The sequence below is a fragment of the Ictalurus punctatus genome, chromosome 4 (genome assembly GCF_001660625.3).
Source record: "Ictalurus punctatus breed USDA103 chromosome 4, Coco_2.0, whole genome shotgun sequence".
NCBI classification, from domain to species: Eukaryota; Metazoa; Chordata; class Actinopteri; order Siluriformes; family Ictaluridae; genus Ictalurus; species Ictalurus punctatus.
In genome coordinates, this window is record NC_071284.1 from 3,963,053 (window position 1) to 3,987,230 (window position 24,178).

At 37.1% G+C, this 24,178-nt stretch overlaps 1 protein-coding gene across 3 annotated transcripts; it reads left to right on the forward strand.

Moving 5' to 3' along the window:
* Nucleotides 1-259: 259 nt before the first annotated feature.
* Nucleotides 260-21,286, forward strand: LOC124626084 (uncharacterized). 3 transcript variants are annotated; one of them, XM_053677850.1, is made up of 62 exons: nt 260-327; nt 641-751; nt 917-1,005; nt 1,164-1,365; nt 1,453-1,566; nt 1,677-1,790; nt 1,884-1,972; nt 2,336-2,534; nt 2,611-2,724; nt 2,835-2,948; nt 3,100-3,188; nt 3,371-3,569; nt 3,655-3,768; nt 3,885-3,968; nt 4,122-4,210; nt 4,412-4,610; nt 4,709-4,822; nt 4,915-5,028; nt 5,463-5,551; nt 5,778-5,976; nt 6,054-6,167; nt 6,275-6,382; nt 6,510-6,598; nt 6,842-7,040; nt 7,199-7,312; nt 7,410-7,523; nt 7,686-7,774; nt 7,969-8,167; nt 8,832-8,945; nt 9,050-9,157; nt 9,303-9,391; nt 9,609-9,807; nt 9,940-10,053; nt 10,170-10,259; nt 10,387-10,475; nt 11,219-11,417; nt 11,592-11,705; nt 11,829-11,918; nt 12,042-12,130; nt 12,645-12,843; nt 12,922-13,035; nt 13,153-13,242; nt 13,370-13,458; nt 14,214-14,412; nt 14,581-14,694; nt 14,818-14,907; nt 15,031-15,119; nt 15,634-15,832; nt 15,911-16,024; nt 16,142-16,231; nt 16,359-16,447; nt 17,203-17,401; nt 17,504-17,617; nt 17,741-17,830; nt 18,738-18,826; nt 19,222-19,420; nt 19,499-19,612; nt 19,713-19,820; nt 20,020-20,108; nt 20,228-20,426; nt 20,502-20,615; nt 20,716-21,286. In XM_053677850.1, the coding sequence occupies exons 1-62, from the start codon at nt 307-309 to the stop codon at nt 20,740-20,742; spliced, it is 7,596 nt and encodes a 2,531-aa protein (XP_053533825.1). In that variant the 5' UTR covers nt 260-306; the 3' UTR covers nt 20,743-21,286. The 3 variants fall into 3 exon arrangements, with proteins under 3 accessions (XP_053533825.1, XP_047009530.2, XP_053533826.1); XM_047153574.2 differs by lacking the exons at nt 19,499-19,612; nt 19,713-19,820; nt 20,020-20,108; ... (1 more) ...; nt 20,502-20,615; nt 20,716-21,286 and adding an exon at nt 19,030-19,165 and having other exon boundaries at nt 19,245-19,381; XM_053677851.1 differs by lacking the exons at nt 15,911-16,024; nt 16,142-16,231; nt 16,359-16,447; ... (3 more) ...; nt 18,738-18,826; nt 19,222-19,420.
* Nucleotides 21,287-24,178: the final 2,892 nt, after the last annotated feature.

Genomic DNA, 24,178 nt, shown 5'->3' on the forward strand with positions numbered 1-24,178 from the left:
ATTTATTGTGTAACAAATAACTTGTTTTACTGGAGAGAACATCATGGGTTTTGAGTTACCTTAGGAATTTGTGTCACTTCTGTTCTCCCTGGAGAGTTAATAGCCAGAGGGTTAATGAGCGAGCTTAAACTTGTCTGTAACATTTGTGAAAACTTATTGGGGCCTTTCATTAACCTGGGGTTAAATGAAGATCCACCCAATCAATGGTACTCTATAAATCAGCATGCACACTCTGAGACACTTATTCTGTTCTCACAGAATTTTGCCTGGTGTGTAAATCTTCTCATCCTGCATAGTGTTGACAACATGAGTTGCCACGCCAGCTCTGTGAGTACATTTATGTCAAGTAAAAAAAATTTTAATGAATGATTGATCTGAATTAGCAAAAGGTTCTTGTACTTCTTACTTCTTACTTACTTCATATTGCTTACTTAGCTTAGCAAATATTTATTCTACTTTGTTGGTAACAGATTACATTTAAGAAACTCAAGAGTTTAGATTTTATATATATATATATATATATATATATATATATATATATATATATATATATATATTTGTTTGTTTGTGTGTGTGTGTGTGTGTGTGTGTGTGTGTGTGTGTGTGTGTGTGTGTGTGTGTGTGTGTTTTCCATCACAAGGGGAGCCAATCCTTTTCCATTATGGAGCAATCAAAAGTCACACCCTTGGGGAGCACATTCACAAACACATTATTCATTCCTTCTGAAGTTTCAAATCCAGTCATACAGCCTGTGAGTTACACTGCATGTTCTACAGAGATGAATGGATGTAGTCTTAAAGAATAATAATTAAAAAAAAAAAAAAAACACTTCATGTTTATGGTAATTTATATATTTCCCTGTAGCTGTTGTATACTTGATTGATTATTTGATTGATATTGTTTGTACTCTCCCCAGACACTTCCCTATATGGGAAAAATCCCTGGAGGCTTAAAACCAGATAAGGCTGTGTTCATCCAAGGGGCTGTTCCTGCAAATGCCAAGCTGTAAGCTCTCGATTTACGTTTAAAGCAAATACAGGAAGAAAATGTGAACGAAATAGCTGCCCAAGCATCGGAAATATTATTTAAGGATTATGGATACAGTCATATAATTTACATTACATTGCAATTCAAAGCATGTTTTTGTGTGTTTTTCTTCACAGCTTTGAGATAAATTTCCACACAGGGCAGTCTTATAGTGATGGTATCGCTTTTCACTTCAACCCTCGTATTACAGTTAAATATGTATATATGAACAGCCTCAGAAATGGTAAGTGGGAAAAGGATGAAACTGTTTATGACAAGCCCTTCCCCAAAGGGACATCTTTCAGTCTACTGATTACCATCAAGTCAGAGGGATATGAGGTATGTTTTTAAACTAAACTGCAGATAATTACTTTAAACACAAGGATTATGTAAAATCTTAAAAGCAAATTTGCCATGCTTCTGAAGGTTTATGTGAATGGCTTGCGATACTGGCTGTTCCAACATCGTATGCCTCTAGAGCAAGTTCTGACACTTGGCATTCGTGGTGATGTTTTCATTTCCAGCTGTGGTTTTATTGATGTAAGTAGAATAGGTTCTTGATAATGTTTTTGTCCAAGTGAATCAATTAATTTTCTTATCAAATGTTATGTTATTGAAGATTTTGTTTGATCTATCTTTCTTTGCATCAGAACTGGAGCAAGACCTCTTTATTTGCAGAACAGTCAAAGATCACAGGTTTGGGGAGCTCATTCTTGAAAATGTTACCGATCCCTACAGAGCTTGTAAATCCAGTCATCCAGCCTGTGAGTTTAAAACCACGTACAAATTAGGCCTTGTTTCCATTTTTTTCCTGCATTATATTAAAAAATATATATATTTTGTTGTTTGCACTGCAGACGATACCCTATACTGGTCCAATATCTGGAGGGACACAACCAGGAATGGCTCTGTTTGTCCAAGGGACTGTTAATCCAGCTGCAAATCAGTATGCTAATGAATAGCCAATATAGAAAGAAAGTTTATAAGTTTAAAGATAAAGTGATGTATGGCTTACAATATTAAACCTCTGCTGATAACAATATTTGGTTTATTTAGCTGTATACATAAAAATGCTCATTGTTTTACATCGTTAACTATAAAATATATATATATAAAAGGAGTCTTTTCAGTCATAATTTTTCTTCATTAAAATTGCGGTCAAAATAATTAGACAATCAAATTCTCAGAATATTTAATGTATCATGTAGCCAGTATCGTGAATCGAGAAACACCCCTAATCATTTATCATCATGCTCAGTTATGCTACTGACATTTATTATTTTGCATAACTATTATTTCTTTATCATAGGTTTCGAATAGATTTTAAATCGGGACAGAACACTAATGATGACGTCCTATTTATCTTCAATCCTCGAATTGGCCAATATGTGTACATGAACAACTTTGTAAATGGTATCTGGCAAAAAGAGCAATTAGTCTGCCATAAGCCCTTCACCAGAGGTGCAACCTTCAGTATATTGATTGTTATCAATACAGAGTGTTTTGAGGTATGTTACTTGATCAATATTTAATTGTTTTGAATTAAATCGAAGTCATTTCAACAAATGTGCAACTGTTCTCCAGGTCTATGTGAATGGGATGCGACACTGTACATTCACACACCGCGTGTATTTAGGTAAAGTTACCACGCTCTACATTTGTGGAGATGCTTGCATCCACTATTTTGGCTTTACTTACGTAAGTAAACCAATTTCTTATATTAATGTATTTTGTGCAAGTGAATGAAATGTTTTGGTTCCAAACTGTTTCGTTCCATGTCATGTGTAATGTTTACATTGTACCACCAGAACTGGAGCAGATCACCTTTCTTTAGGGATCAATTGAAAATCACAGACAAAGTAACCTCAGTCACCAGTCCATTATCCATCCCATCAGAGATTGCAAACGCAGTCATCCAGCCTGTGAGTAGAACTGCACCTGCAAAGTTGATTTATATATATATATATATATATATATATATATATATATATAGAGAGAGAGAGAGAGAGAGAGAGAGAGAGAGAGAGAGAGAGAGAGATAGACACATACATATAATGAATGTCCACTCTACAGAGAATCCCCCATATTGGACCAATAACTGGACAAATGAGACCAGGAATGGCGCTGTATGTCCGCGGCGCTGTTCTTGCAGATGACAGCCAGTATGGTGTTATTTTACTCCTCAAACAAAATTTAGAAAAGATAATCTAAGTACAGAAGTGTTTAATTGATAGATAAACAACTACATACATACATTAGCAGTGTAAATTAGTTAGTCTTCACTCTTCTATTTTGACAAATATTTTGTGACATGATATATATATATATATATTTTTTTTTACAGGTTTGCAATTGGTTTTCAAAATGGGCAAAATTATAACGCTGACGTCGCTTTTATTTTCAACCCACGGTATGATCAATACCTATACCTGAACACTTACAGAAACAGTATATGGGAGAAAGAGGAGCTGGTCTGTGATAGACCTTTCATCAGAGGGGAAAGTTTCACTGTGTTGGTTGTCATCAAATCAGAAGGTTATGAGGTGTGTAACTCTGAATAATTACATTTTTTTTTTTAAATTAAATATTTACATAAAATCACGAAACAAATTTACAATCCTTTTGCAGGTGTATGTGAATGGAAAAAGTCGCTGCATGTTCAAGCACCGCATTCCTTTAGTGCAAGTGACTGCAATTGGCATTTGGGGAGGTGTTTCAGTCCACTTCTATGGTTTTATTGAGGTGGGTAAAACAGGTTCTTGAAATTAAATTTAAATTGTGTACAAGCAGATGAAAAGTGTTTTCCAGTCAAGCTCTCTTACTAAAGATCATGTTTGATGCCTCTATCGTTTCATTAGAACTGGAGCGCATCATCTTTCTTTAAGGACCAATCAAAACTGTTAGTCATCCCATCTGAACTTCCAAATCCAATCATCCAGCCTGTGAGTTAAACAGTAAAGAAACTTCAAATGTTCAGAAACTTCTTAAAATATACAAACAAAAAGTGGACCAAATATTATCTTTAGAAATTTGTATTTATTAATTTGTTATACCTTGTGATGGATATTATTAAGTACATGGTATTTGTGCTACAGAAAATTCCCTACATCGGCGCATTATGTGGAGGGATAAAACCAGGAATGGCTTTGTATGTCGAAGGAATGGTTCCTGCAAATGGCAATCAGTATGTCATCTCTCTCTCTCTCTCTCTCTCTCTCTCTCTCTCTCTCTCTCTCTCTCTCTTTCAAAGTATAGATTTTTTTTTTTTTAATTCTGTGCTATTGCTATAGAATAAAAAAAATAATATCTATACTGTTACATACTTACAGGCTTATATTTTCCATTTTGACTGGCAATACTTTATGATATGTATTTTTTATTACAGGTTTTCGATAAATTTCCAAGCAGGGCAGAATAACAGTGATGATGTTCCTCTTACTTTTAACCCTCGAATTGGTCATTACATATACCTGAACAGCTGCAGAAATGGTGTGTGGGAAAAGGAGCAATTGGCGGCTGAAAAACCCTTTATGAGGGGGACAGCTTTTAATGTATTGATTTTCATCAGTTCCAAAGGCTATGAGGTGTGTCTCTTGAATTCAATGAGCGACATTTGGTTTAAATTAAATTGTATCATAATGATTACATAAAATCAAAATGCACATATACATATGTTCCACAGATGTATGTGAATGGATGGAGACACTGCACATTTACGCACCGCATTCCATTTGACAGAGTTACTACGCTTCACATTTGGGGAGATGTTTCCATCAACTTCTGTGGTTTTACCGATGTGAGTAAAAATATTCCCAGATGTTGCCATCATTTAGCAACCCGTTTGTTTCTCAAACTGTTTTGATAAATATCATGCTTTATCTTTTCCAGAATTGGAGAAGATCATACACTTTTAGGGACCAACCAAAACTCACAGACGTTGGGAGATCATTCACAAGCCTGTTACCAGTCCCATCAGAAATTTCACATCCAGTCATCCAGCCTGTGAGTCAAAGCACACATTGCACTGGACAACAATGCCACATGTACTTTTTGATCATTTTTTTTTGACACAGCCAAGGTACCACGGTATAATTGAAGAAATATATTTCTAATGTCTTGTTCAGATCTTGGAATCACTCAGTAAATGTCACATTTACCATGAAAACATATACTTTTATTCATCAAATATGTTGCACAATGAATAGAAAACATAGTCGACATTGACTATTAACATCTCGAGAAGATGTACAAGATTACATAATAGTCGTTTACAAGATTAACAATGTCTCGACTGTATATCTGAATTATATATATATATGTGTGTGTGTGTGTATATATATATATATATATATATATATATATATATATATATATATATATATATATATATATATATATAGTTTATATTTTTTCATATTTGCATGTGCTTTTCATAGGTCCTTCCTTATGTGAGTACAATCAAGGGAGGGATAAAACCAGATATGGCTGTGTTATTCCAGGGGGTTCTTCCAGCACATGCACAAGGGTATACTCTCATTTTACTCCTAAAACAAATACTGAAAAATCAACTTCAAATAGTAGAATACACAAAGTGTGTTGCATATTTTTGTAAGACTTAAGTTTTTTTTTTTTTTCTTCACAGCTTTGAAATTAATTTTAAAACCAAGCAGCAGGAGGATGACATGGCTTCTGTTGCTGTTGTTTTTTTTTGTATGAGTAATTATTATTATTATTTTTTTTTTTTGTCACAGCTTTGAAATAAATTTCAAAACAGGGGAGTCTGATGTTGATGACATTGCTTTTCACTTCAACCCCCGCATTGGTCAATATGTCTACCTGAACAGCTTTAGAAATGAAAGCTGGGAAAAGGAGGAATGTGTCTCTGACAAACCCTTTGTCAAGGGATCAGCCTTCCAAATATTTATCATCATCAAAACAGAGTGCTACGAGGTGTGTATTTGTGATCATTTATCAACTGTTGTTGTTAAAATAAATCAGGTTCAACCAAATATGTCTCATTTCTGCAGGTCTACATTAATGGCATAAGACACTGCATGTTTAAACATCGCTTTCCTCTAGAGAAAGTTTCACTAGTTAACATTCGTGGAGATGTATCCCTGCCCATCTTTGGTTTTGTTGATGTAAGTAAAGCAATTCCATGAAACTGATGTCTTTTGGGAATTGAGTGAAATGCATTTTCTAGTCAAGCTGTTACATTAAAAATGATGATCGGTATGTCTATTATCAGAACTGGAACACACTGAATATGAGCCAATCAAATACTACAGTCATGGGGAGTTTAGTTTCAAAACACTTATCACTCCCATCAGCGGTGTCATGTCCATTCATCCAGCCTGTAAGTGAAACAACATATGTGTTGGAGAAGAATGTCAAAACATGTTATCTCAAATATCTTTTAAATACAGCCATGAATCCTGAACATAATATAACTTTTTAAATTGTAAATTCCTTTGTTTTACCAGACACTTTCCTATGTGAGTAGAATCAAAGGAGGAATAAGACCAGATATGGCTGTGTTCTTCCAAGGGACCATTCCAATAAACGGCAAACAGTATGTTTTCACATTACTTTTCAAATAAAATGCAGAAACGCTAACTAAATTCTAGCCTTTAAAAAAGAATCAGCTATAAATTATACAATCATGAACATATCATTTCGGTTGACATCACAGCATAATAGTCGATTATTAATGTGTTCATCATTTATCATGTATTAATGACCTGTTTTTTCTGTTGTTGTTGTTTTATGTATGATTCATTATTTTTATTTATTTATTATTATTTTTTTGTCACAGCTTTGAAATAAATTTCAAAACAGGGGAGTCTGATGTTGATGACATTGCTTTTCACTTCAACCCCCGGATTGGTCAATATGTCTACCTGAACAGCTTCAGAAATGGTAGCTGGGAGAAGGAGGACTGTGTCTCTGACAAACCCTTCACCAAGGGAGCAGGCTTCTATATGTTTGTTGTCATCAAGTCAGACAACTATGAGGTGATGTTTTTTTTTTTTTTTTTTAAAGATTATTTTGCCAGAAATTCCTCTAAACAAGCACTCTTATAAAAAATAAATAAATAAATAAATAAATAAATAAAAACACACACATTTACTACTTCTCAAGGTGAATTTATACATGTATAACTCTTCTCCAGGTGTATGTGAATGGCTTGCGGCACTGTATGTTCAAGCACCGCATTCCTCTAGAGAAAGTTTCGACACTTGGCATTTGCGGTGATATTTCCAAACCCATCTATGGTTGTATTGATGTATGTACAATGATGTATTGTGTACGTTGTTGGAATGTGCTTTCTGGTCAAACTGTTTCATTGATAATCATGTCTTATATATTCATTTTCTCATCAGAACTGGAGCAGTTCATATTTATGTCTGGATCAATCAAGAATCACAGGCATGGGGAGCACATTCTCAAGCCTGTTAGCAAACCCTTCAGAGTTATCACATCTAGTCATTCAGCCTGTGAGTTCACAGAAAATGAAACCAAGACGAATGCCACAAAATCGAAAATAATAATGAACCATGACAATGCAAATATGCAAACATTAATTTTTAGATTTAGTCTATACATGGACATCTAAAAGATGGTTACCTAATTCTGCATACTGTCCATGCATTTTCCAGACACCTCCCTATTTTGCTAAAATACCTGGAGGTTTAAGACAGGATATGGCAGTATATTTCCAAGGGGCTGTTCCTGCACATGCTGTAAGGTAGGGTCTCACTTTACTCTTCTTCAATACAAAAAAAGGACGTGATAATTAAACAGTCCTATTTATAGTACATAGTACAAACAATATAATACAGTGACCATGAATATATTTTGCATTACATATCATTTTAAAAATACTCCCATGCATGGCAGTTTTACTTGTATTTTGTATGACTTTGATTTTTTTTTTCACAGCTTTGAGATAAACCTCCAAACAGGTTGGTGTCCAGAGAGTGACATCGCTTTTCAGTTTAACCCTCGCATTGGGCAATTTGTATACTTGAACAGCAGCAGAAATGGCTGTTGGGAAATGGAGGAATCTGCCTCTATCAAACCCTTCACAAAGGAAACATCCTTTAATATGTTTATTGTCATCAAATCAGAGGGCTATGAGGTGTGTTTCTTAGTTTAATTTGCCTAAACAGATGTGACCTTTAAGAATGCGCGTTTTTTCATGCACTTTCACGTGATTCGGCACGTGTGATCACATGGTATCCTGCAGGCATGGTTTTAAGAATTTTATTTCATTTGTTGTGCTTCACACAATAACCACTAGGTGGCGCATGGAACAACATACTGTAGCAGAACACGGTAGAATAAAAATGGAATGTGTGCTCGAATGGTTCACGTAAAATGTGCTCTGTTACTTGTTTCAAAACAGTTCTGAGAGAAGTTCACATATCTGCGGGTCAAGTACAAACAGATCATGGTCTTCAGTACAAAAAACAGCACCATTTGGTTGGTAAAAGAATATATGTGCATACAGTATATGTCCAGGCAGAACTACTGTATCTACTAGCAAGCCGTGTTTATTCAAATGAAACATGACTGCCCCCTACTGGTCTTCTATGATACTGCATGAAATCGTAGATTTCCTTTTGCTTTGACGAGCATTTTTAATGGCCACATCTGTAGATACTTAAAATAATAATAATAATAATAATAATAATAATAATAATAATAATAATAATAATAATAATAATTATTATTATTATTATTATAATAATAATATTTGAAACAAAAAATATTCAAATATGAACCTTACCTTGCTTCTTCAGGTCTACGTGAATGGACTGTTCCACTGTATGTTCAAGCACCGCTTACCTTTAGAGAACGTTTGTACACTTAGTATATATGGAGATGTTTCAATCCCCATCTATGGTTTTATTGATGTAAGTCAAGCTGTTTCTTATTATTTTATGCAAGTAAATATGTGTTTTGCTTGATAATTTGAATTAATGTATTAGAATATGTCTAATCTTTCCATTTTTATCAGAACTGGAGCAATTCCTCTTTCATTACGGACCAATCTAAAATCACAAGCAAGGGAAGTCAAAGTCTGTTACCTGTACCAACAGAGGTTTCACAGTCATTCATCCAGCCTGTGAGTTGAACCGTGTAATCAATGGAGATTAATGTCACAATATGTTTCATTTGAAATTTAAAATGTATATGTCCATATCTTAATCGATGCATTCTATCACTCATCGTGGATGAGTAATTATGAATATTGGTTGTGTTTTGTCCAGGCACTTCCCTATGTGGGTTTGCTCACAGGAGGGTTAAAACCAGACATGGCTTTGTTCTTCCAAGGGAATATTCCTGCACATGCTAATGGGTACAAACAAATTTTAAAATCAGTGAAATTGTAGAAAAAATAAGTGATATTAACATAGTTCGGAGTAGCCAAAATATTTCAGGGATCAGAAACATTTCACTTTTGGCGTATGTTACAATGAAGTTTAAAACACATTAGGATAAAGCTTTTTAGACCAAAATATTGTGAATAATTTTTTTTTTTTTTTTTTTTTTTTTTTTTTACAATTTATTTGCAGTTTCGAAATAAATTTCAAAACAGGACCATGTGATGGTGATGACATCGCATTTCATTTCAATCCTCGAATTGGTGGATATGTCTACCTGAACAGCTTTAGAAATGGTAGCTGGGATAAGACAGAACCTACACCTAATATACCCTTCAATAAGGGAACAGCCTTAAATATGTTTGTTGTCATCAAATCAGAGGGCTATGAGGTGTGTTTTTTTTTTGTTAGTTTTTTTTTAACATTTAAGTGCATTGATCATATATATATATATATATATATATATATATATATATATATATATATATATATATATATATATATATATATATAATTTTTGCAGGTCTATGTGAACGGCTTAATATATTGCATATTCAAGCACCGCATTCCTCTAGAGAAAGTTTCAACGCTTGGCATTCGTGGAGATGTTTCCCTTTCCATCTGTGGTTTAACTGATGTAAGTTAAACAGTTAGGTGTAAGGTGATTGTTCTTGTTCATTGTTCTTGTTTAGTTTTTCTGGACAAGCTGCTTCTTTTTGAAGAACATGCTTGAAATTTTTCTTTTTTCTTCAGAACTGGAAGACCTCTTCCTTCTGCTCAGGTATAGGGACCTCTAGCGCTACACCTGTCCTTAAAGATGTTTCATATCTGATCAGCAACCCTGTGAGTAAGACAGCACATAACATGGGCATGAATATGACAACATGCCAAATGGAACTTTTTACAGTCAGCCACCCTGCTCCGTGATAGATACCCGATTGTTTGTATATTTTTTATTTTCTTTTTACAGACACTTCCCTATATAAATGGAATCCCAAGAGTGCTAAAACAAGACATGGCTATACTTTTCCAAGGGACTGTTCCTGTAAATGCCAAAAGGTATGCACTTGAATTGAAATGATGGCAAATGGCACACGTATATAGCTATTTTATCCAAAGCACTTTACACTGTGTCTCATTCACCCATTCATACACCAATGGTAGCAGAGCTGCCATGCAAGGCCCTAACTTGCCATCAGGAGCAACTAAGGGTTCAGTGTCTTGCCCAAGGACACTTCGGTATGTGGAGTCACGTGGGCCAGGAATCGAACCGCCAACCCTACGATTATTGGACAACCCACTCTACCACCTGATCCACAGCCACCCAAATGATAAAACACCATATACTCTAGAAGTACTATAATTCTAAAAACATTCAGACTTAGAGAATTTATTTATTTATTTGTTTATTTTTGAGAAGCTTAAAACAGTTTTATAGTTTTTAGCAAGTGCAAATTATTACCTGGACACAGTAGAGAACTGCACTTCATTCACTGACTTTAAAATGAGTGTGTACTGTTATGATTTATAATCAGACACACCGGTATCACCCAGAGGAGAATGGGCTTCCTTTTCAGTCTGATTCCTTTCCAAGTTTCTTGCTCATGTCACCTCGGGGATTTTTGTTCCTCCTTGCTACTGTTGTCTCTGGCTTGTTTATTAAGGATTTACATATATATCCAAATTTCTGTTAAACCACTTTGTGGAAATGTATATTGTTAAAAGGGCTTACAAATAAAACTGAATTGAATAGTTCAATTCCTTAAAGGAAATATTTGCAATACTTTTGTTTTTCTTTGCAGCTTTGAAATTAGTCTCAAAACGGGACTGTCTGATGGCGGTGACATCGCATTTCATTTCAACCCTCGCATTGGTCAGTATGTCTACCTGAACAGCTTCCGAAATGGTAGGTGGGAGAAGGAGGAAACTGCACCTGACAAACCCTTCACCAAGGGAGCGGCCTTCCAAATTCTTCTAGTCATCAAATTTGAGGGCTATGAGGTGTGTTCTAATATTGATTTGAGATTACATTATATATATATGTATATATATATGTATGTGTGTGTGTGTGTGTGTGTGTGTGTGTGTGTGTGTGTGTGTGTGTGTGTGTATGTGTGTGCGAGTGTGTATAAAACAATTGCACCAGCATTAATTAAATGTACATAATTCCTGCAGGTCTATGTCAATGACATAAGACACTGCGTGTTCAATCATCGCATTCCTCTAGAGAAAGTTTCAACACTTGCGATTTGTGGAGATGTTTCTCTTCCCATCTGTGGTTTTATTGATGTAAGTATAATGTAAGCTTCTTGCTATTAATGGTTTAGGTGTAAGTTGTTTATTCTTATTCATTGTTTTCTGGAGAAGCTGCTTATTTAAAGAAACTACTTGATCGTTTTCCTTTCTCTTCAGGACTGGAAGACATCTTCCTTTTACTCAGTTATAGGGGCCTCAAGCCCTACACCCATCTCTAAAGACATTTCATTTTCAGTCAGCAACCCTGTGAGTAAACCAGCACTTAACACAGACATGAATATAACAACATGTCAGGCAGAACTTTCTATAGTCACCCAGCTTGCTCCATGATGGATAACTGATTGTTCACATTGTCTGTGCTCTCTACAGACACTTCCCTATGTGGGTAAAATCCCAGGAGGGATAAAACAAGATGTGGCTTTATTTTTCCAAGGGACTGTTCCAACAGATGCCAAAGGGTATGCTCTCAAAATTTGGTTGAGCAGACATGAAGAAAATATCTCGTTGAAATACTGTACTTATACAAGCATGCAGATTACTAGTGTCAAATATTAGTCCTGGCATAAGCATAGGACACTTTTTATAGTCACGGCATAGTCCTTTGAAAGGGCTAGACTTTATTGGCTACAGTAGAGAGTTGTGCTCTCACTTCCTCAGATCTGTAATATTTATTCTCCTATTCACAGTGTTTGTCAAATATTTTAATACATTTAATACTGGTCCTCCTCTCTACACCTGTATACTCTAATGATTTATAATCCCATTATCTGGTGTCACCCAGAAGAGGATGTGTTCCTTTTTCAGTCTGGTTCCTCTCAAAATTTCATCCTGATGTCATCTCAGGGAGTTTTGCCCTGCCACTGTCGCCTCTGGCTTGCTCATTAGGGATCTAGATCTACATTGGGAGGTCTGTGAAGCTGCATTATGTTTTTTTCAGATAGCTATTTCCAATACTTTTGTTTTTCTTCACAGCTTTGAAATCAATTTTAAAACGGGGCCATCTAATGGTGATGACATCGCTTTCCAGTTCAATCCTCGCATTGGTCAATATATCTACCTGAACAGCTTTAGAAATGGAAGATGGGAGAAGGAGGAAACTGCACCTGACAAACCCTTCATCAAGGGAGCAACCTTCCAAATGTTTATAGTCACCAACTTTGAGGGCTATGAGGTATGTTATATGATTATCTGCATGCATATTTTACATGAAAGGATAACATTAAAAGCCATATTTTCCTTCTTTTTGCAGGTCTATGTGAACGGCTTAAAACATTGTATATTCAAGCACCGCATTCCTCTAGAGAAAGTTTCAGCGCTTGGCATTCGTGGAGATGTTTCCCTTTCCATCTGTGGTTTAACTGATGTAAGTTAAACAGTTAGGTGTAAGCTGATTGTTCTTGTTCATTGTTCTTGTTTAGTTTTTTCTGGGCAAGCTGCTTCTTTTTGAAGAACATGCTTGATATTTTTCTTTTTTCTTCAGAACTGGAAGACCTCTTCCTTCTGCTCAGGTATAGGGACCTCTAGCACTACACCTGTCCTTAAAGATGTTTCATATCTGATCAGCAACCCTGTGAGTAAGACAGCACATAACATGGGCATGAATATGACAACATGCCAAACGGAACTTTTTACAGTCAGCCACCCTGCTCCGTGATAGATACCCGATTGTTTGTATATTTTTTATTTTCTTTTTACAGACACTTCCCTATATAAATGGAATCCCAAGAGTGCTAAAACAAGACATGGCTATACTTTTCCAAGGGACTGTTCCTGTAGATGCCAAAAGGTATGCACTTGAATTGAAATGATATCAAATGGCACACTTATATAGCAATTTTATCCAAAGCACTTTACATTGTGTCTCATTCACCCATTCACACACACACTCACACACCAATGGTAGCAGAGCTGCCATGCAAGGCCCTAACTTGCCATCAGGAGCAACTAAGGGTTCAGTGTCTTGCCCAAGGACACTTCGGTATGTGGAGTCACGTGGGCCAGGAATCGAACCGCCAACCCTACGATTATTGGACAACCCGCTCTACCACCTGATCCTCAGCCACCCAAATGATAAAACACCATATACTCTAGAAGTACTATAATTCTAAAAACATTCAGACTTAGAGAATTTATTTATTTATTTGTTTATTTTTGAGAAGCATAAAACAGTTTTGTAGTTTTTAGCAAGTGCAAATTATTACCTGGACACAGTAGAGAACTGCACTTCATTCACTGACTTTAAAATGAGTGTGTACTGTTATGATTTATAATCAGACACACCGGTGTCACCCAGAGGAGAATGGGCTGCCTTTTCAGTCTGATTCCTTTCCAAGTTTCTTGCTCATGTCACCTCGGGGATTTTTGTTCCTCCTTGCTACTGTTGTCTCTGGCTTGTTTATTAAGGATTTACATCTATATCCAAATTTCTGTTAAGCCACTTTGTGGAAATGTATATTGTTAAAAGGGCTTACAAATAAAACTGAATTGAATAGTTCAATTCCTTAAAGGAAATATTTGCAATACTTTTGTTTTTCTTTGCAGCTTTGAAATTAGTCTCAAAACGGGACTGTCTGATGGCGGTGACATCGCATTTCATTTCAACCCTCGCATTGGTCAGTATGTCTACCTGAACAGCTTCCGAAATGGTAGGTGGGAGAAGGAGGAAACTGCACCTGACAAACCCTTCACCAAGGGAGCGGCCTTCCAAATTCTTCTAGTCATCAAATTTGAGGGCTATGAGGTGTGTTCTAATATTGATTTGAGATTACATTATATATATATGTATATATATATGTGTGTGTGTGTGTGTGTGTGTGTGTGTGTGTGTGTGTGTGTGTGTGTGTGTGTGTGCGAGAGTGTGTATAAAACAATTGCACCAGCATTAATTAAATGTACATAATTCCTGCAGGTCTATGTCAATGACATAAGACACTGCGTGTTCAATCATCGCATTCCTCTAGAGAAAGTTTCAACACTTGCGATTTGTGGAGATGTTTCTCTTCCCATCTGTGGTTTTATTGATGTAAGTATAATGTAAGCTTCTTGCTATTAATGGTTTAGGTGTAAGTTGTTTATTCTTATTCATTGTTTTCTGGAGAAGCTGCTTATTTAAAGAAACTACTTGATCGTTTTCCTTTCTCTTCAGGACTGGAAGACATCTTCCTTTTACTCAGTTATAGGGGCCTCAAGCCCTACACCCATCTCTAAAGACATTTCATTTTCAGTCAGCAACCCTGTGAGTAAACCAGCACTTAACACAGACATGAATATAACAACATGTCAGGCAGAACTTTCTATAGTCACCCAGCCTGCTCCATGATGGATAACTGATTGTTCACATTGTCTGTGCTCTCTACAGACCCTTCCCTATGTGGGTAAAATCCCAGGAGGGATAAAACAAGATGTGGCTTTATTTTTCCAAGGGACTGTTCCAACAGATGCCAAAGGGTATGCTCTCAAAATTTGGTTGAGCAGACATGAAGAAAATATCTCGTTGAAATACTGTACTTATACAAGCATGCAGATTACTAGTGTCAAATATTAGTCCTGGCATAAGCATAGGACACTTTTTATAGTCACGGCATAGTCCTTTGAAAGGGCTAGACTTTATTGGCTACAGTAGAGAGTTGTGCTCTCACTTCCTCAGATCTGTAATATTTATTCTCCTATTCACAGTGTTTGTCAAATATTTTAATACATTTAATACTGGTCCTCCTCTCTACACCTGTATACTCTAATGATTTATAATCCCATTATCTGGTGTCACCCAGAAGAGGATGTGTTCCTTTTTCAGTCTGGTTCCTCTCAAAATTTCATCCTGATGTCATCTCAGGGAGTTTTGCCCTGCCACTGTCGCCTCTGGCTTGCTCATTCCTGATCTAGATCTACATTGGGAGGTCTGTGAAGCTGCATTATGTTTTTTTCAGATAGCTATTTCCAATACTTTTGTTTTTCTTCACAGCTTTGAAATCAATTTTAAAACGGGGCCATCTAATGGTGATGACATCGCTTTCCAGTTCAATCCTCGCATTGGTCAATATATCTACCTGAACAGCTTTAGAAATGGAAGATGGGAGAAGGAGGAAACTGCACCTGACAAACCCTTCATCAAGGGAGCAACCTTCCAAATGTTTATAGTCACCAACTTTGAGGGCTATGAGGTATGTTATATGATTATCTGCATGCATATTTTACATGAAAGGATAACATTAAAAGCCATATTTTCCTTCTTTTTGCAGGTCTATGTGAACGGCTTAAAACATTGTATATTCAAGCACCGCATTCCTCTAGAGAAAGTTTCAACGCTTGGCATTCGTGGAGATGTTTCCCTTTCCATCTGTGGTTTAACTGATGTAAGTTTAACAGTTAGGTGTAAGCTGATTGTTCTTGTTCATTGTTCTTGTTTAGTTTTTTCTGGGCAAGCTGCTTCTTTTTGAAGAACATACTTGATATTTTTCTTTTTTCTTCAGAACTGGAAGACCTCTTCCTTCTGCTCAGGTATAGGGACCTCTAGCGCTACACCTGTCCTTAAAGATGTTTCATATCTGATCAGCAGCCCTGTGAGTAAGACAGCACATAACATGGGCATGAATATGACAACATGCCAAACGAAACTTTTTACAGTCAGCCACCCTGCTCCGTGATAGATACCCGATTGTTTGTATATTTTTTATTTTCTTTTTACAGACACTTCCCTATATAAATGGAATCCCAAGAGTGCTAAAACAAGACATGGCTATACTTTTCCAAGGGACTGTTCCTGTAGATGCCAAAAGGTATGCACTTGAATTGAAATGATATCAAATGGCGCACTTATATAGCAATTTTATCCAAAGCACTTTACATTGTGTCTCATTCACCCATTCACACACACACTCACACACCAATGGTAGCAGAGCTGCCATGCAAGGCCCTAACTTGCCATCAGGAGCAACTAAGGGTTCAGTGTCTTGCCCAAGGACACTTCGGTATGTAGAGTCACGTGGGCCAGGAATCGAACCGCCAACCCTACGATTATTGGACAACCCGCTCTACCACCTGATCCTCAGCCACCCAAATGATAAAACACCATATACTCTAGAAGTACTATAATTCTAAAAACATTCAGACTTAGAGAATTTATTTATTTATTTGTTTATTTTTGAGAAGCTTAAAACAGTTTTATAGTTTTTAGCAAGTGCAAATTATTACCTGGACACAGTAGAGAACTGCACTTCATTCACTGACTTTAAAATGAGTGTGTACTGTTATGATTTATAATCAGACACACCGGTATCACCCAGAGGAGAATGGGCTTCCTTTTCAGTCTGATTCCTTTCCAAGTTTCTTGCTCATGTCACCTCGGGGATTTTTGTTCCTCCTTGCTACTGTTGTCTCTGGCTTGTTTATTAAGGATTTACATCTATATCCAAATTTCTGTTAAACCACTTTGTGGAAATGTATATTGTTAAAAGGGCTTACAAATAAAACTGAATTGAATAGTTCAATTCCTTAAAGGAAATATTTGCTATACTTTTGTTTTTCTTTGCAGCTTTGAAATTAGTCTCAAAACGGGACTGTCTGATGGCGGTGACATCGCATTTCATTTCAACCCTCGCATTGGTCAGTATGTCTACCTGAACAGCTTCCGAAATGGTAGGTGGGAGAAGGAGGAAACTGCACCTGACAAACCCTTCACCAAGGGAGCGGCCTTCCAAATTCTTCTAGTCATCAAATTTGAGGGCTATGAGGTGTGTTCTAATATTGATTTGAGATTACATTTTATATATATATATATATATATATATATAACAATTGCACCAGCATTAATTAAATGTACATAATTCCTGCAGGTCTATGTCAATGACATAAGACACTGCATGTTCAAGCACCGCATTCCTCTAGAGAAAGTTTCAACACTTGCGATTTGTGGAGATGTTTCTCTTCCCATCTGTGGTTTTATTGATGTAAGTATAATGTAAGCTTCTTGCTATTAATGGTTTAGGTGTAAGTTGTTTATTCTTATTCGTTTTTTTCTGGAGAAGCTGCTTATTTAAAGAAACTACTTGATCGTTTTCCTTTCTCTTCAGGACTGGAAGACATCTTCCTTTTACTCAGTTATAGGGGCCTCAAGCCCTACACCCATCTCTAAAGAGATTTCATTTTCAGTCAGCAACCCTGTGAGTAAACCAGCACATAAAACAAAATGAATATAACAACATGTCAGGCATAACTTTCTATAGTCACTGTTGGGATAAAGCAAATAACAGCTTTATCTTCACCTTAACACAAAACTTACAAAAATACACTCCCTGGCAAACCACAAAAGTGCAAACGGGAAAATAATACTATTTCTATTATAAGGCAGTCGTGACGTTGCAGAGGAGCTAGACAGAGTACAGATTATCCTAAGCCAAGACACTCACTCACATTTAAAGGTTCAGGGATTCACCACACCAGGGAAGTGAACAAAATGAATGGTCACTTACCCTGATTTGGAGAATTCCCGCTTCTGAAACCAGTTTGTTGGGATAAAGCAAATAATAGCTTTATCTTCACCTTTCCTCCAACACCCTTTCATCCTCTTGGTTCGTTTATTCGAGAGAAAAACTAGCGCATGTGGTTTACGATTGAGCGTATGCAGGCCTGGAGAGTCTAAATGAACACACTGGCAATCAGAGCAGTTCAGAGAGACTTCTGATTTATTGTAGAATAACAGAGGTTTACATACATATACAGAGGTACAAATAGCCGGGGTAGGCGTACTGCTGTGTGGAAATAATGTGGCAGTTAAACTGTCGGCCACGTACATGAAAAAACATCCTAGGCCAGATAGGGAAGTGCAACAGGTTTTGATCATTTATGGTATATGTTTGCTAGCAAAAAATAGGAAGTTCCTATGATGACATTTTTACTGGCAAATACACATCACAGACAGGTCTGGAAAGTTCATGAGACAGAAATTAAACTATAACCTAAACATATTTATACATATCTGAGGGAATAGAGAATAGAGAGTTTCCCACAGTCACCCAGCTTGCTCCATCATGGATAACTAATTGTTCACATTGTCTGTGCTCTCTACAGACACTTCCCTATGTGGGTAAAATCCCAGGAGGGATAAAACAAGATGTGGCTTTACTTTTCCAAGGGACTGTTCCAACAGATGCCAAAGGGTATGCTCTCAAAATTTGGTTGAATGGACATGAAGAAAATATCTGGTTGAAGTACTGTACATAAAAGCATACAGATTACAGATTACTAGTGTCAAATATTAGTCCTGGGATGTGTCAAATATTTTAATACATTTAATACTGGTCCTCCTCTCTACACCTGTATACTCTAATGATTTATAATCCCATTATCTGGTGTCACCCAGAAGAGGATGTGTTCCTTTTTCAGTCTGGTTCCTCTCAAAATTTCATCCTGATGTCATCTCAGGGAGTTTTGCCCTGCCACTGTCGCCTCTGGCTTGCTCATTAGGGATCTAGATCTACATTGGGAGTTCTGTGAAGGTGCATTATGTTTTTTTTCAGATAGCTATTTCCAATACTTTTGTTTTTCTTCACAGCTTTGAAATCAATTTTAAAACAGGGCCGTCTAATGGTGATGACATCGCTTTCCAGTTCAGTCCTCGCATTGGTCAATATATCTACCTGAACAGCTTTAGAAATGGAAGATGGGAAAAGGAGGAAACTGCACCTGACAAACCCTTCATCAAGGGAGCAACCTTCCAAATGTTTATAGTCACCAATTTTGAGGGCTATGAGGTATGTTCTATGGTCATCTGCATGCATATTTTACATGAAAGGATAACATTAAAAGCCACATTTTCCTTCTTTTTGCAGGTCTATGTGAATGGTTTAAAACATTGCATATTCAAGCACCGCATTCCTCTAGAGAAAGTTTCAACACTTGCCATTCGTGGAGATGTTTCCCAAATCATATGTGGTTTTATTGATGTAAGTATACAGCATCTTGCTAATTTTACTATAATGCCATTTTTTAATTATTATTATTTCTTTGAAAAAGAAAAAGGTTAACATTTTTTTTTTCTGCCAGAACTGGAGCAGTTCTTCATTCTTTATGGAACTAAAGAAAGACACAGGCATGAAGAGCATAACCTCAAATGTCATCACTCTGGATGTTTCACAATCAATCAGCAACCCTGTAAGTAAAATAGCATTGTGGTATGGTGTTGAATGCCACAACATGTCAGAAAGAATTATTTGCATTCAATTTACTGTAGTTATGTAGCTATGATAATAAATAAAAACATTGGTTTTACTATTAAGAATAAGAAAACATGCTCCTACATTACTATACCTGTTGGATACCTGATTATTCACACTATATGTGTTCTTTCCAGGCAATTCCCTATATAGGTACAATCCCACCAGTCAGAAAACAAGATTTGGCTGTTCTATTTCAAGGGACCATTCTTAAAAATGCAGAAAGGTATACTTTCCCATCACTCTCAAATGCCAATATAGAAAATAAATTTCAATTTATTGAAGCATGAACAATAAAACATATACACTTATAGTACATTTCAACATTTTGTTGTTTTTTTATAGATTTGATATAAATTTCCAAACGGGGCAAGGTGCCCATGATGACATTGCATTTCACTTTAACCCCCGGATTGGTCGTTATACTGCCTTGAACAGCTTCAGAAATGGTTCATGGGATAAGGAGGAATCTGTGCTTGACAAACCCTTCACTAAGGGATCAACCTTCCAAATTATTGTTGTCTTTCAATCAGATAGATATGAGGTGTGTTTCTTAATTTATTTTACTTAACAAATGCATGGTGAAAAACCATTAAATGAATGTTCCATTCTTCTACAGGTTTATGTGAATGGCTTGAGCCACTGCACATTTAAACATCGCATACCTTTAGAGAAAGTTTCTACAATTGCCGTTTGTGGGGAAGTTACCATTCAGCTCATTAGTTTTATTGAAGTAAGTAAAGATTTTTCTGCTTCCAATTTATTTTCTGCAAGTTTTTAAAAAGGTTTATAGTTCCATTAATTAACATGTTTTATATTTTTGTTTCCATTAGAGCTGGAGTTCATCTATCAGTAAATAATAATCTAAGAAGAGTAACATAATTTCGACATAAATTTTGGATACTGTCTCTACATCAGGTTACCTAAGTTTTGCTGCAAGGCCAGCTTGGATACTTCCATTGCATTCTAATGGTGAAAAAAAGTTTTGTCTATCCAAAAATGCAGAAAGAAGTGACAAGACCATCCAGAAGTGACAAGTGAAACTCTGTTCTGAATTTTGTTGAAGGGTAGATTGTCTGGCCAACAATCTACATTGGAAAGCCTTTGATGTGGTTAAGCTTGCATTAGGATTCTCTATTAGAGAGACTCAAAGGGGGATTCAGGGAACATAAGGAATCTTTCATATACTTTTATTATCTGCTTAGGGGTATTAATACCGGTCAATGCATACTTAGTCCTGTGTTTGAAAAATGGGCACCTTGTTGGGTAATATGATTTAAAAAATAAAAAATTTTTTTTAAAAACTGTGCAGGCCTCTTCTTTTCTCTAGCTCACTGGTTAAATTTCTGTTTGTTGAACTGATTTATCTGTTAATTCTCAATAAAAAATGGAAACATGAAGGTTCAGATGCTAATCTTTTTATATCCCTAAACTGTAAATAGTGTTCTCTCTAGATTAGGGAGGACCATAACACCAAAAAGTAAATGCTAATTTACTGGAATAGTGAAAGCTGATGAGGAAAATACATTTACAATGTGAATCTAACAATGTTCACCTCCCACTGGTCTGAAAAAAAAAAAATCAGTAATGTAAATAACCACATCACATCACATATCTCTTTATACAACCTTCCTTGGGGATTAAAAGTTGTTATAAACCAGTCCCATATCCTTCAACTGATTATTATGTTAACTATATTGGTTAAGTCCTAAACTTAAGTGAAGACTGATTGTCACATACGTGCCAGTCAGTGCATATTCAAAATAATTGTGTACCAGTTGTATACCAAATCAATCTTAGTTTATACTGAGTTTATACTAAATAGCATGTTTATATGGTACATTAATGACCTTATTGGTGATGTAATACATTTTAGAAATTAGTGTATTGGTTAATTATGCATTAGATATTACCTCTGTGGCCACCGGCAATAATATCCTAAATATAGATGTGGTCATTGAAAATGTGCGTCAAAAGAAAAGGGATCCTGCGACTTCATGCAGTATCACGCGGTATCATGCGCATGCTGCGGGCATAGGAAATACAAGACCAGTAGGGGGCAGTCATGTTTCATTTGAACAAACATGGCTTGCTAGTAGATAAAGTAGTTCGGCCAGGACATATACTGTATACAGCATATACTCTTTTACCAACCAAACAGTGATGTTTCTTGTACTGAAGCCTGTGAGCTGCTTGTGCTTGGCCCACAGATCTGTGAACCTCTCAGAACTGTTTTGAAACAAGTAACAAAGCACATTTGTCACGTAATAAACGTAAAGAACACTAGGATGGATGCAAGTGGAGATAATAGCTTTTACTTAAAGAGAGGCAGGCAGACAAATCCAAAACATCAGATGGTCAAAAAACAGGCAATGGGTCAGGCTATTGGCAAAAAAGCATAAACAAGGCAAAACCAAAATCAAGAACGAGGGTGAGAACAAGATCAAAACAATAACACATGAACCGAGAACAAATGTTTGGTATACGGAAAACTCGCGTAATACTTCGCAAAGTCTAAATGTACACAAAGTCTCTTTTATACTGTGGTTGTGAGTGTGTGTGTGAGATTGGATGCAGGTGTATGTGATTAGAATGAGTGTTCTGTGTGTTTGTGTGTGTGTGTGTGTGTGTGTGTGTGTGTGTGTGTGTGTGTGTGTGTGTGTGTGTGTGTGTGTGAGTGTGTGTGTGAGTGTTCTGGGAATTTCAGTCCATGGCGGCCATGTTTGTAGGCCACTGTGCAGTATGGGAAATGTAGTCACTGGTTTGCTGTGATATGACAGAACCCCCTCACAGCCCCTCAGGTTCCAATGCAGGAATTGTCCAACAAGTAGCAGTTTTCTCGAGGAGCCATGGAGCAAACATGAGGCTGGGTCTGGTTTGCCAGGGTCATTAGGCGAGATCCAGGCTTTGGAAGTTGTGTCGCCAGCTTTAGACGGGGGTTGACTTGGTGGGCCATCTCATCGGCTTTTCTTGAGTGTGGAGCGACTTCCTCAGCGGAGCTTCAAGGTGGGTCCTCAGCGGAGCAGGAAGGCGGAGCGATGTTCTCAGTGGCATGGGAAAATGGAGCGACATCCATATAGAACCATGTCGTAGTTGCATCCACGAAAGTGTAGGGAAGCAAAATGGAGCTCTTGGCTGCAACGGGAGGAGGAGAAACTTCCTCAGTAGAACAGGGTCAACCTAGGACAGGAACTTGGCTTGAGACAGGAACTTGGCTTGAGAGGTCGCCTGTTCGACCTCGGACAGGAAGTTGGCTTGAGAGGACACCTCGTCGACCTCGGACAGGAACTTGGCTTGAGATGTCGCCTCTTCGACCTCGGACAGGAAGTTGGCTTGAGAGGTCGCCTCTTCGACCTCGGACAGGAACTTGGCTTGAGAGGTCGCCTCTTTGACCTAGGACAGGAACTTGGCTTGAGAGGTCGCCTCTTCGACCTCGGACAGGAACTTGGCTTGAAAGGTCACATCGTTGATCGCAGACAGGAACTTGGTGTGGAAGTTCGCATCGTCAATCTCAGACTGGAACTTGGCATGGAAGGTCACATCGTTGATCTCAGGCTGGAACTTGGCGTGGAAGGTCACATCGTCAACCTCAGACTGGAATGTGACATGGAAGATCACCTCGTCGACCTCGGACAGGAACTTGGCTTGAGAGGTTTCCTCTTCGACCTCGGACAGGAACATGGCTTGAGAGGTCGCCTCGTCGACCTCGGACAGGAACTTGGCTTGAGAGGTCGCCTCTTCGACCTCGACAGGAACTTGGCTTGAGAGGTCGCCTCTTTGACCTCGACAGGAACTTGGCTTGAGAGGTCGCCTCTTTGACCTCGACAGGAACTTGGCTTGAGAGGTCGCCTCTTTGACCTCAGACAGGACCTTGGCTTGAAAGGTCGCCTCTTCGACCTCGGACAAGAACAGTATCAGCAAGGGGCACACAGTTTGTTTGTGCGATATTACACTGTACAGGCTGTCAGCCATCTTGTCACTGAACTGCATCAACTTAATTTAGTGCTTAGTTTCCATGTGTGCAACTGTGATTGTCAATGTTATTTTTCTATTTTATTGTTAATACCTACACTACTTTACTCATTATAGTTATTATAGTATAGGCTATGAAGCCTTCCATGCATATTACCTGGTAGGTGTTAACAGCCAGATACCATTAACATACAGTGCCCTAAATTAATAATGGGAATATACTTCAAATGTATTTTTCTCATATGAATTTCTAGGGATGCCTATAATTGTACCATTCATATATTTTTAAAAAAATTAAAAACCTGTGTTGTGTTCACAATTGTT